At 38.3% G+C, this 12,359-nt stretch overlaps 1 protein-coding gene across 1 annotated transcript in view; it reads right to left on the bottom strand.

Annotated features, from left to right (window-relative positions):
• LOC106673967 (pollen-specific leucine-rich repeat extensin-like protein 2) overlaps window positions 1-12,359 on the bottom strand; it is a 69,386-nt gene that overhangs the window by 29,144 nt on the left and 27,883 nt on the right. Inside the window, exon 2 of the mRNA XM_014406377.2 lies at window positions 5,866-6,830. Coding sequence (XP_014261863.1) covers window positions 5,866-6,829 — 964 coding nt within the window. The 5' untranslated portion in view covers window position 6,830. The remainder of the gene's footprint in view (window positions 1-5,865; window positions 6,831-12,359) is intronic.

Genomic DNA, 12,359 nt, shown 5'->3' with positions numbered 1-12,359 from the left:
TTTGAATTAAGATAAAAAAGTCAGTGTCATGAGTGGGATTCGAACCCACGACCTTCGGCTTGATACCCCGCTGCTCTACCACTTGAACTATCGAGTCTTCGATCCTCTCGGGCACTAACTTCCCATCTCAACCGCACCTTTTGAATTTTCACCTTTTGAAAAATGGCATGCGGTTGAGATGGGAAGTTAGTGCCCGAGAGGATCGAAGTCACGATAGCTCGAGTGGTAGAGTAGCAGCGTATCAAACTGAAGGTCGTGGGTTCGAATACCGCTCGTGACACTGACTTTTTTATCTCAACTTAAAACTTAATTAATTGTACTATAATTAAATATAAACTTATTTATATATTTTTTATAGACGTATGTATCCTTTATAAGTGAAATTCTGAAAAAACAAGAAAATTATTTACAAAAAGTAAAAAGATTGGCAATATACAGCGCCTCGTTGTTTATTCGACCTAGAATAGTGCGAAAGATCTAAAGGCTAGTATTTGCAAGACGATGACCCGAAACTTGTTGATGATTAATCGCTGCAGATACTCTTTCAGATAAAAAATAATTTATTTGATAGGACCAGATGTTTTCATTTTTAAATGGCACGGTTTTTGAGGCAGAAAACGAATTTTGATTGTATTCATAACTCTGATTTGTACATATTTTCCCTTTGATTTCTTGTACTCTATGGTTATCAATCCCGACACGAATTTGTTAATTAGTTTTCTTTCTTGAACTATGTTTTTTAAACTGAGCTTTTTGAGCTCTGGTTACCGAATCTCTCTCATGTCAGATAGCCAAGCAGCCATCAAGTTCAAGAATGGTGTTGAAGTGTAAAACCAAATTAGACTTATTACGCAGAACAAAGTCAGCCTCAGCTGGGTCCCAGGACACATGCGAGTAGAAGGCAACGAGAAAGCGGACACCCTTGCAAGGCAAGGAACTGCTACACCGCTGACAGGACCCGAACCCTTCTGTTGCACAGGTACCCACACTATCAATGAGTATCTCAGACAGAAGGACAAAAAGAAAATGAAGGAACAATGGAATTCACTCATTAGACACAGGCAATCCAGGAATCTCTTTACAAATTTCGAAAGAAAAGGAATTACAGAATGTATCAAAGGAAGCAGGAACAAACTGCGAATCCTAATAGGAATCTTAACAGGACACTGCAAGCTAAAGAAGATTGGAATAATCCAAGACGGCACATGCAGATTCTGCAAAGAGTCTGAGAAAACACCGACACATCTACTAACAAACTGCAGTGCTACACTTGCCCGCAGGAGGACCATAGAAGAGCTTCAACCACTGAAACCGGGCCTATTAAAAAAGTTTCTTGATGAACTAGGACTCACAGATGTGCTTTAGGCAGAGAACGGGGGATACTATAGCTCTTAAAGGGCGCAGTATATTACACCTCGAATATTACATCTACATCCACATCTAACGAATCTCTTCTTTTATACGTACACCATATGTAAGCATTCGGAACTCCGGCGTGCTACTGCAAGGTGACACCGAGCAGGACGCCAGGATCTCTTTGCGAGTTCAGGCACCCAACCCAGGAACACCCAATCACGGCACCCAACCAGGGAGAACGCGGTCAGAAACGGGTCTACGACTGAGTGCGTCAGAGTAGCACGCCCGGCGATGATAGTACTCGATATGCCTACGATACAGGTAACCCATCGCCACCCGATACAAACAGAGGTTTGATCACTTCACTCCCCGAGAGTATTCGATATTCCTCGGGGCCGGGTTAAACAACCTCTTCCTTTCACGCTAATAAATACATTCATTGGAATAAATTAAGATAAACGCAAAACATATATAAAAATCCCTTACCCAGTGTAACGGGAAAGCAATCTGTTGCTGCGTACCCTAAGAATGCACATGTCCGACGATATGACATATTGTGGTCTATAAAATTCGAGAATACTATAATTGAAAAGGTGGTCGACCTTTACTCTTCCTTTTAAAACAGGCACCTATGCGGTCGCATTCCTACCAGAAGATGCCCGTGCATTATTTCCTATGAATTTTTCCGTTTTCGAACGATTTTTCGTATACCACAAACCTAAGTCTTTCTTATCCAGCCACCATTTGTCAAGATTATTTATATTTTCCAGGCTCAGCGGTTTCTCCGTTATCCTTTTACATTTGAAGCTAATAGCCTTAAATCAGCTGGGCGTACAGTATTTTGACCGCTCTGACTGCTTCTTCGTTCCCGTCTATCCCTTGTGACCGGAAACCCATACCAACATGACCTTCTACCCATCTGTGTCAATCTCTTTTAATTATTCTTTTATTTTATTTGTTAGGTGGTGCATATAGGGTCTTCTTCTATGCTTCTGTACGGCACTGAGCGAGTCGGTCCATAATGAGTTATGGTTTTGACTTTTAATAGTGCACAGTGCGAGGAATATGGATTCAGCCGTGTACATACTCGAAACTAGAGGTAGTGGCAATTTTTTGATTTCTCCCTCCATGTACACAGCACACCCAACGCCAAGAAGGGTCTGGCATCTCTGTATTCATCTTTTAGGACTTTAAATGTACTTTATTACATGCATAAGTCGGGTGCTTGTTTTTCATTAATTTTGCCATATCCCACCATACAGTGGAGGAGTGAAGATGGGATTTAGCTTTTCTGCCTCCACCCGGTTCAGCTTTACTCCCAGCTCCATTAGTATGTCCACGGCCCTTAAGGCCAACGGCCTCGTAAAGATCCTCAAGAGTTAGGTGCCAATTGCTCGCATAATCTTCTTAGCAGATGGTATATATCAGGGATAATAAAAAATTCTAAAATTGCACGTTAATTACAATTGATTAAAAGAAGATTAAACGCTTTAATTTAAATTACGATACTTTACTGTTCATTTTTTATTTTGTGCTATTAACATTGATCACTTGGCTTGTTATTACATAGAAAATTAAAAAGAAAAAGTTTCAGCTCATTTTGTTTTTATACCCGGAAATCAGTGCATGAAGTTCTAGTGGTCGTGGAAACTTTCCTCAAGCCGGTGGAAAGTTATTGACCTCTGTATAATGTGGAAAAATTGTTCTAGTAATAGAGTTCAGCACTTGTTTCTTCTCACGTTATTAGGAATAGACCTGTATGGATTTTTTTACACGATGATTAAAAGTTAAGTTGATGAAAACGTTCGGCAATCACAGAAGAAAATATTCGACGTGTAAACAGTCATTAATTTTTGAAAAAGTTAAAAATGATTTATTTACGATATAATTAATAATTTTATATTTAAAATCAGTGTAAAGGCCAATAATAATTTTTCTCTTGAGCTTTCGAGGAATGCAGTTATGCCCTTTATTAGGAATTTATAATTACTAATTTGAAAATTGTTGTAATTACGAGTTAAATTTACACTGAATGAGATAAATAGATAAACAGGTGCATTTATCGAAGCATCACAGCAAAATTAAATTTTTAAACAAACTTCAATAAAATTTTCTAATTAAAAACACAATATGATTGAACGGATTTGTTTCGATAGGTATGTCTGAGCTCTCTGGAATTTATAAAATTTCTTTTAAAAACTTGAGGGATAGCAAAGGGTCGGTCCAAATTTCACGCAAACTGAAAAAGGAAGTCAGAAGGAATCAAATGGGTGTGAAAAAGGGATGAGCGAGGTAAAATTTCCGTCCGTTGGCTCCACGACCATGTTAAACCAGCCCAACGGTGGTGAAGATATTTCAACGGCCTGGACATGGGTCAGGAGATATGATGATTACTCTAAACATCAGAGCTAAAGCTCTTGGATTCTGAAGCAGAAGCTCGGAGCGTCCGGACAAAATTAGCTCAAGTCATTGCCGTGGTCCTAGGCCGAAGCGGTGAAAATCCCCTCCGCAAAATGACATGAATGATGACGCCATGGCTTCACTGGACAAGGAAGCTCGAACCCTTGGACATATCGAAATAAGAATTGGAAAAGACTGATGAGAAGTCATGTCGCAGCTGAATTCGTCCAAATTTTGAACACGGTGAAAGAGACGGTCCTCGCCTCTTTGCCGATGAAGGGAGCCGAGCACAATCTTGAAAATATTAAATTACCATCCAAAGAAAAATTTTATTTAGAGATCTTACTGACGATCAACGTTCTAGACAATTTAAGTGCAGTAGCAGTAGTTGCTGCAAGTACTTCTGGGAAATAAGCCAGCCGTCAAAAACTACGGACATGATTTCCGCAAAGAAAACAACTGCTGTTGTGCAAAGAAGCCGGAAGTGAAAACAGCAGTAGAGAAAGCTACCATAGCGAAAACATCTGCAAGACCAACGAAAACTACGCTTGCAGACAAAAAGCCAACTGCAGCTACTGCTAAAGCTCCAGAAAGGACAACAACCTTTGCGAAACCAGTGGCTCCTAAACCATCTACACCCAAAGCCTTCCAGTAAACCAAGTACACCTACATCAGAAACACCCACAAGCCCAGCTGGTGGTGTGAAATCTGCCAGTACTAAAACATCTGTTACTGGAACAACAAAAGCCTCTCAGACAAAAATCGCTGCCCCTGCTGCCGCCAAACCTAAGGTGGCCCGTACTGTTGCTGCAAACCTATCACTAAAGACAGAGGTGAATAAGGAAGTTAAAACAGCAGCACCTGTATCCAGACCATCGTCCGCTAAGCTAACTAATTCAAGTCTCTCAAGTGCGACAAAAGTACAAAAGCTACAACAGCTACGCCTCCCATAACTACAGCTAAACCCTCATCTATTACTACTACATAATTACTACTACTACATGTACTGCACTACAACTATAAGCATGTATTTAAAAGTGACTTGATAATTCATTTAAGCAGATGGTGCATTGGGTAAGGACTCGCAGTGGCTGAGTGGTGAGACCTCTGGCGGATACCTAGAGAAGAGGATGCGTTTCATCCGTGGCCGTGGTCTGTAGTATTTGCGCATGACCTCCGCATTACCTCCCGACCTCGTGGGAATCAGATGAATCGGATTGCCGAGAGCGTATAGCCAGCGAGGAGCTATGACTACGCTGCCGGCGTCCCTCAAATGCATGAGGAATGGTGGACGGGGGCGGGTGCTTGTTGGTGCGGCCGTCAGAGCTGCCTTTACCATAGGCATGGTCTCCTCTAGTGGGTGGTTAGAGATTCCACTAAAATCGAAACCGCGGCTGGACCGTATACGGAGGTTTCGTCACTAGCGGAGCCCCTACACCCAGGGAGATAGAGTTGTCGTCTCTATCTAGGGAGTACGTGGGAGACTTGGTGATGCATTTCGACCACCTTTTGGGTATCCATTTACGCGCGGCACTGGTTAAGTGCTAACTTTAACCCACCTCCTCGGAAGGGGCAAGCGGGAGAAGTCAGCATGTCTGTTGATTAGTCTATGGATGTGTGGGCTCCGAACCTCACGGAGGAAGCAGATTTCCGTGCGCGGAGGTGAGTTGAACTTAACCTAACTTGAGAATCTAAACGTGTAAATAAGGCCTGACAGCTAGGTGCGACCGGTAAAGAACCTCAATGTTAATAAGACATTGCGACCCGAGTGGGAACTTATGTCCAAAAATGCACCATATTGGAGGTAACGTTGTATGAATGTCATTACACTGCATTTGATGAATGTTTAGAATTTTCTTAGAATTAGATGTAACAGACATTTAACCATAATTGAATAATGATAATTATTGAATAATAATAAATAGTTATAGATGAATTTATATTTTTCATTTTGCTAAATTGATGTATCTGAATGCCTGCTGTATGATATCACATGGATTTATTTAATAGAACTATAATTTAATAGTAGTAAGTGATAATAGTTTGCCGAACGATAATAAAAGCATACATTTTCAAAAATTATGCACGTGTATTTTTATGTGAGGTTACCTGCTTTTAACGGCTTTCGAAGGCAAATAATCGGAGGAGGCGGAGGCGGCGGTTTGGGTTCTTCTTTCGGAGAAGGTGGAGGAGGAGTCGGGTTCGGTGTTGGTGGCAGATGCATACAAACCGGCTCGTCAGAATCACTTTCCGCAGGGCTAACTAGTGACACCATGGTTATCACTTCGCCTCGCTCAACCCCACGGCGTACTCCTTTTCGTTGGGTCTTTTCCTCCTCACCGTTTTCCTCCTTCGGCTTTCTCCTCGGCGGGGGTTTCAGCTTCTTTTTCGACGGAGCACATTTAACCCTCTGGTTGTCGACGCTTGGAGCCCGGACTAGTTTTTTCACCGGGGCTCGGACCGGAGCAGACATCATCCTCTGGAGAGGAGGTTTAACCCTCGGCTCTGGGGTAGGACAGAGGGATTCGACGACCTTCTGCCTTCCCGCGTTCCTGAAATTCATCCTCCTTTCAGAAGCGCATAGTTTTTCCCTTTCGGCCTGGGGAGGAAGTGTCGGCTCAGGGGTCCTGCTAGTAACGGCAAGTTCTTTATCGGACAATTCGTCATCGGAACTGTCCGGTGTTCTCGGCCTAGGATCGGTCAGATCCGTGTCGCTGTCCACACTCTGATTCTGGTTTAGGAAAATGTTAAGATTGTGCCTCCCGTTTTTCTTTTTCCAAGATGATCTCAGCCTTTCCGTCAACTGCTGCCTCGAGAACAGCACGGTGTTCTGATCGGGTAAAAAAGGGCTCCTCGGAGGTTTCACCACGGCAGGTTTTGGTTGGCCGCATTTCTTCGCCACGATTTCCACGTTATTGGACGGCTGTTGGATTTGTAGCTGAGGTTCAGCCGCCCAGGCGATCTTCAACGGACCCGGTCTAAGATCTTCAGAAGCTTGTCTTCGCAAAGGTCCTCTCACCGGCCCCTCGAGCGACAATTGTCGCACGCACCTCCCCCTTTCCCTCACCATCATCCTGAAACATAAATATCAAATAGTACGACAAAAAAAAATCCTGAAAAAAATTACTAGAATTTTTGAATTAAAGAATCGATTAAAAACATTCTTCTTTAATAAGCAAAATAATAAATTTAGGGATGCATATTCTCAGTTAGATGATCAAAAAATATGCTTGAGGAAGGAAAGTCTGCATCTAAGCACCTTTGTTTTTATATGAAATTGGATCAAATTTTTTCATTGATTTCTGCTGATTGATTTAATGTTATCACCAGTTTGATCAATACTGCGCTCATGAGTTTACCCATTTCCACTAGTTTAATTTAACGAAAGTGGAATTTTTTTCCTAGCATTTTCAATGTTTTTATTTATAGCTGTGTTACTATATCCATGAATTTCAATGACATAAACAAGGTTGCTCCTTTTGATAAGACGCAACGGGTAAATAACGGAAATTAAGTCTGGACTGGATATTAGTGATATCAGAATAGTTAAAAAAGAAGATAAGCTTCGTGTCGCTGGGGTCGTTAGATAGAAACCCTGGTAACGTTCCGAGAATCCATTGGTGATATGATTCATATTTTTCCCGATGGAATTGTCTTTATACAGAACGTTATTTTCACCTGTGAACTGTAACCATTTGTCCTGACTTTATTTAAGATGGTACAGTAAACACCATTAATAACCACAAACTATACAGGGTGAATTGCTACTCGTGCTACAAACTTCTCCAGTAGATTCTTCACCCTAAAATGAACAAAAAAGTTCATATTGTCCATGGTCCGATTCTCAACCATTTCAGAGTAATTTCGCTTTTTATCGATTTTGAAAGATATCACGTCCTGGCGTCGGAAAATCGTGATATCTTTTAATCTAAACATTTCTCTGAAAATCTAATAGCACCGTTGAAATTCCCGTTAATTTTTCAATAAGAAGATGACGGTGGCAAAATGTTTGGGCTAATTTTTTGTGTTTTATTTCAGCCAGAACTACAAAAAGAGTGGAAAATTGTGTAAATCGGAAAGTGTATAAAGTAATCCAGAGTTTCTAATTTTAGTCTCAGAAGGCAGCAAATTTGAGGAAAACTACCTGATTTAATAACGCTTCCAACGCACTCGTCATTTTCTTATTTAGTGGTTGTGAGACCAAGATGTTGATGACAAAAAGAGAAAAAATGGTGGTTCAAGGATTGCTAATGTTTGAGAGTGACTTGCTACTCGTGCTACAAACTTCACCAGTAGATTCTTGACCCTAAAATGAACAAAAAAGTTCATATTGACCATGGTCCGATTCTCAACCATTTCAGAGTAATTTCGCTTTTTATCGATTTTGAAAGATATCACGTCCTGGCGTCGGAAAATCGTGATATCTTTTAATCTAAACATTTCTCTTAAAATCTATAAGCACCGTTGAAATCCCCGTTAATTTTTCAATAAGAAGATGAAGGTGGCAAAACGTTTGGGTCTTTCTTCCTTGACCTTCTAGCTGTTTGTAAACTTCTTAAGCATTACATACTAAATGGGCATTAAATTAAATTAAAAAATTTCAATGGAATTATGATTTTGATTCTCTCTAAAAATTAACGGGGATTTCAACGGTGCTTATAGATTTTAAGAGAAATGTTTAGATTAAAAGATATCACGATTTTCCGACGCCAGGACGTGATATCTTTCAAAATCGATAAAAAGCGAAATTACTCTGAAATGGTTGAGAATCGGACCATGGACAATATGAACTTTTTTGTTCATTTTAGGGTGAAGAATCTACTGGAGAAGTTTGTAGCACGAGTAGCAATTCACCCTGTATATAAACGAGTACACAGAAGAAGACACCACATAAAAAGTGTGACGAATACGAAACCCTCACAAATATAATAGAATTATATTTACATACATAGTATACAATAAAACTACTTTAAATTCAACGGAGATAACAAAACACGGACTAGAAATGGGTAATCTAAATTCAGACATACTCGCAGAAATATGTTTATACAATTTTGAAGAGAAACAATTCCCCAAAATTAAGGCAAAACATAAGCTCACACACATATACTGTCCGTACAAGACATACCCGCAATAGTAAACATCAATAATAACAACTGCTAAAAATAAAATACTGCCAAACTACACAAAAACATAACATTCACCGCAGAAATAAGAAGCAGAAACAAATGACAGTGTAAACTTTCTAGACTTAACATTCACAAAAACAGAATTGAACATGAACAACAAATTGAAAATAAAACAGATTGAACATATACAGCAAACCGACAGACAAGTTCATACAAGACTACTCAAACCACCCATATAGACGCATGGCAGCATTGCAGACTAAACAAATGTCAGGCAGACTAAAAACAATCCCTCTAAACAAGTACGAAAATGAATTAAAAATAATCAACAACAACACAAACACCAATCAACAAAGTAATAAACAAAACACGTCCATAAAAACAAAACAGACACTAAATAGACCACATTCACATCCAATGGGAAAGAGACGGACAAATAACTTATTTAACAAATCATAAAAACTGGCATAAAAACATCACTCAAAACCGCAAATACAATAGGAAAATTACTAAGAGAAACTTTTCAATTAATTAAGGTTTTGGTTGAGATAAAAAAGCCAGTGCCACGAGCGGGATTCGAACCCACGATCTTCGGCTAGATACGTTGCTCTACCACTTGAGCTGTCGTGACCTCTCGATCCATTGGGACACTAACTTCCCATCTCAACCCCACCTTTTGAATTTTCCTTCCTATTTGCCATTTTTCAAATGTCGTGAAATCTATTTGATTCTCGGCCTTCGTGACACTGACTTTTTTATCTCAACTAAAAACCTTAATTAATTTAAAGATATTAATTGGTCAATCGGACCACGAAAACTAGTGAATTTAATAAGTTTAAATGAAGTATACATTCACTGAAGCTCTCCGTGGCCATTTCATTTGTCGCCGAGAATCAAAAAGATTACACGACATTTGAAAAATGGCAAAAAGGAAGGAAAATTAAAAAAAAGTGGGGTTGAGATGGGAAGTTAGTGTCCGAGTGGATCGAGGTCACAATAGCTCAAGTGGTAGAGCAGTGGCGTATCTAGCCGAAGGTCGTGGGTTCGAATCCCGCTCGTGACACTGGATTTTTTATTTCAACTAAAAACCTTATTTAATTTTTTGACTTTACTTTCACAGATTTGACATAAACAGAAAACCAACAGCAAATGTCAACTTCATACAGGACGACTCAAACCACCCATACAGACACAAAATAGCAATATTGCAAAACATGTCAGACAGACTAAACACAATCCCACTAAACAAAGACAAGTACGAAAATGAATTGAAAATAGTAAAAAAAATACAATAACGACGACACAAAAACAGACACTAAATGGACTACATTCAAATCCATTGGGAAAGAAATGTACAAATAACTTATTTAACAAATCATAAAAACAGGCATAAAAACATCAATCAAAACCACAAATACAATAGGAAAATTACTAAGACAAAACATCGACAAGATGGGCCAGATAGGAAAAAAACCGGGATAAATAACTTACGAATGAGGAGACGACAAATTTATCGGGCTGACAGTACAAACAATAAAAGACAGATACAAAGAACAAACAATTCATTTAGATACAACGACGGAAAATTGAATTACACGACTCACTTCATACTAAACCACGAACCATCAACAATACAAACTGTGTAAGTACTACAGAAAAAAAAAAAAAAAAATGGACAAACACCAAACCTCTGAATTATATTAACGATACACATTCTACACAAAAAAAACACTTATAAATATACAAAATAACAATAACTCACGAACTCCATTTAAAACGTTACACAAATTAAAAAAAGAAAAGAACCGAAGAACAAAAAGAACGCATAGAACAATAAAAACAACTTAATTCATCAAACCGACATACAACAATACCTACACAGGGCTATCCACGACCTCGTAAGTAAAACTTAACCGAAATCACCTAAAACTAAAGATGGCGAAATACCGAAACGTTATCACTAGGCATACCACAAGAGGAAATCTCACAATAGTACTAAATAGCTAAGAAAAGTTTTGAAATTATAAAAAAATTACTTACACATTTTTTCAGTTAACATTCAACATCAGATATTACGACAGATATCAGACATTTGTGATTCACTAACACAACTAAAACAGCTTTCTAAAATAATTTGTCACAAGGTTTACCAATTTGTTTTACTTCTAATTACAAACTTTCAAAAATACGTTTTTTTCAAAGAACAAAATTATAAGAAAATTTATTTTTTCAAAATTTGTTTCTTTAATTCTCAGCTTTGAATGTATACGTTGGTTTAACATCCCCTTTGCTTCAATAGAAAGCTTAACGTTTTATTTACTTAATCCAAATGTCATTTAGGTAATTATTTTCAACTAATTTACATACAGATTGTTTATTATATGTATTAGTGTATTGTAAAAAAATAAAGTTGGGTATTATCAACTTTGAAACAGGGTTTAAAAAAGTCAGAAAAGAAATTGAGGACACTTAATTTTAAAATGAGCGACATTTGATCACAATCGGGTTCTAAGTTTTATTTATGTATTTATGATCAAGGTTGGTAAATCAAGTCGAGATGGGAGAAGTGCATCTTCTGCTTTCGGTTTTATTTGATGTGATTCTGAAGATCTGAATTACAAGAACGTCGAAAACACATTTCAGGACACTGATAGAACAACATGATTCATTTTATGTATTTGTCTATAGCTCTAAATAAATAATTTACAAATAGCGTACTCTTATATTTCCATGCAAATAATCCACCTTTTTGGCAATCATAAAAGTGTCAATTTTACAACAAGGCCAAAGTAATAAAATTATGTTAATAATTAAAACAACTTGTTAGTAAAGAGTACCTAATTTTTATTTTATTTGTTAAAAAGTAAAACTTTATTATCTTTATTAATATACTTATCACTAAATTCACTAATTTCGTGGTTCGCTTGACCAATTAATATATTATAATTAATTAAAGTTTTTAGTTGAAATAAAAAAGTCAATGGCACGAGCGGGATTCGAACCCACGATCTTCGGCTTGATACGCCGCTGCTCTACCACTTGAACTATCGTGACCTCGATCCACTCGGACACCAACTTCCCATCTCAACCGGTAGAGTAGCGGCGTATCTATCCGAAGATTGACTTTTTTTATCTCAACTAAAAACCTTAATTATAATATATTAATTGTTCAAGCGGACCACGAAATTAGTGAATTTAATGATTTGGAATGAAGTATACTTCACTAAAGCTCTCCGTGGCCATTTCATTTGTCGTCGAGAATCCAATCCGATTACACGACATTTGAAAAATGGCAAAAAAGGAGGGAAAATTCAAAAGGTGGGGTTGAGATGGGAAGTTAGTGTCCGAGTGGATCGAGGTTACGATAGCTTAAGTGGTAGAGCAGCGGCGTATCAAACCGAAGATCGTGGGTTCGAATCCCGCTCGTGCCATTGACTTTTTTATTTAAACTAAAAACCTTAATTAATTATAATT

The sequence above is a fragment of the Cimex lectularius genome, unplaced genomic scaffold, assembly GCF_000648675.2.
Source record: "Cimex lectularius strain Harlan isolate CLEC.00 unplaced genomic scaffold, Clec_2.1 scaffold12, whole genome shotgun sequence".
Lineage (NCBI taxonomy): Eukaryota > Metazoa > Arthropoda > Insecta > Hemiptera > Cimicidae > Cimex > Cimex lectularius.
This window is presented reverse-complemented; position numbering and strand designations above follow the sequence as displayed.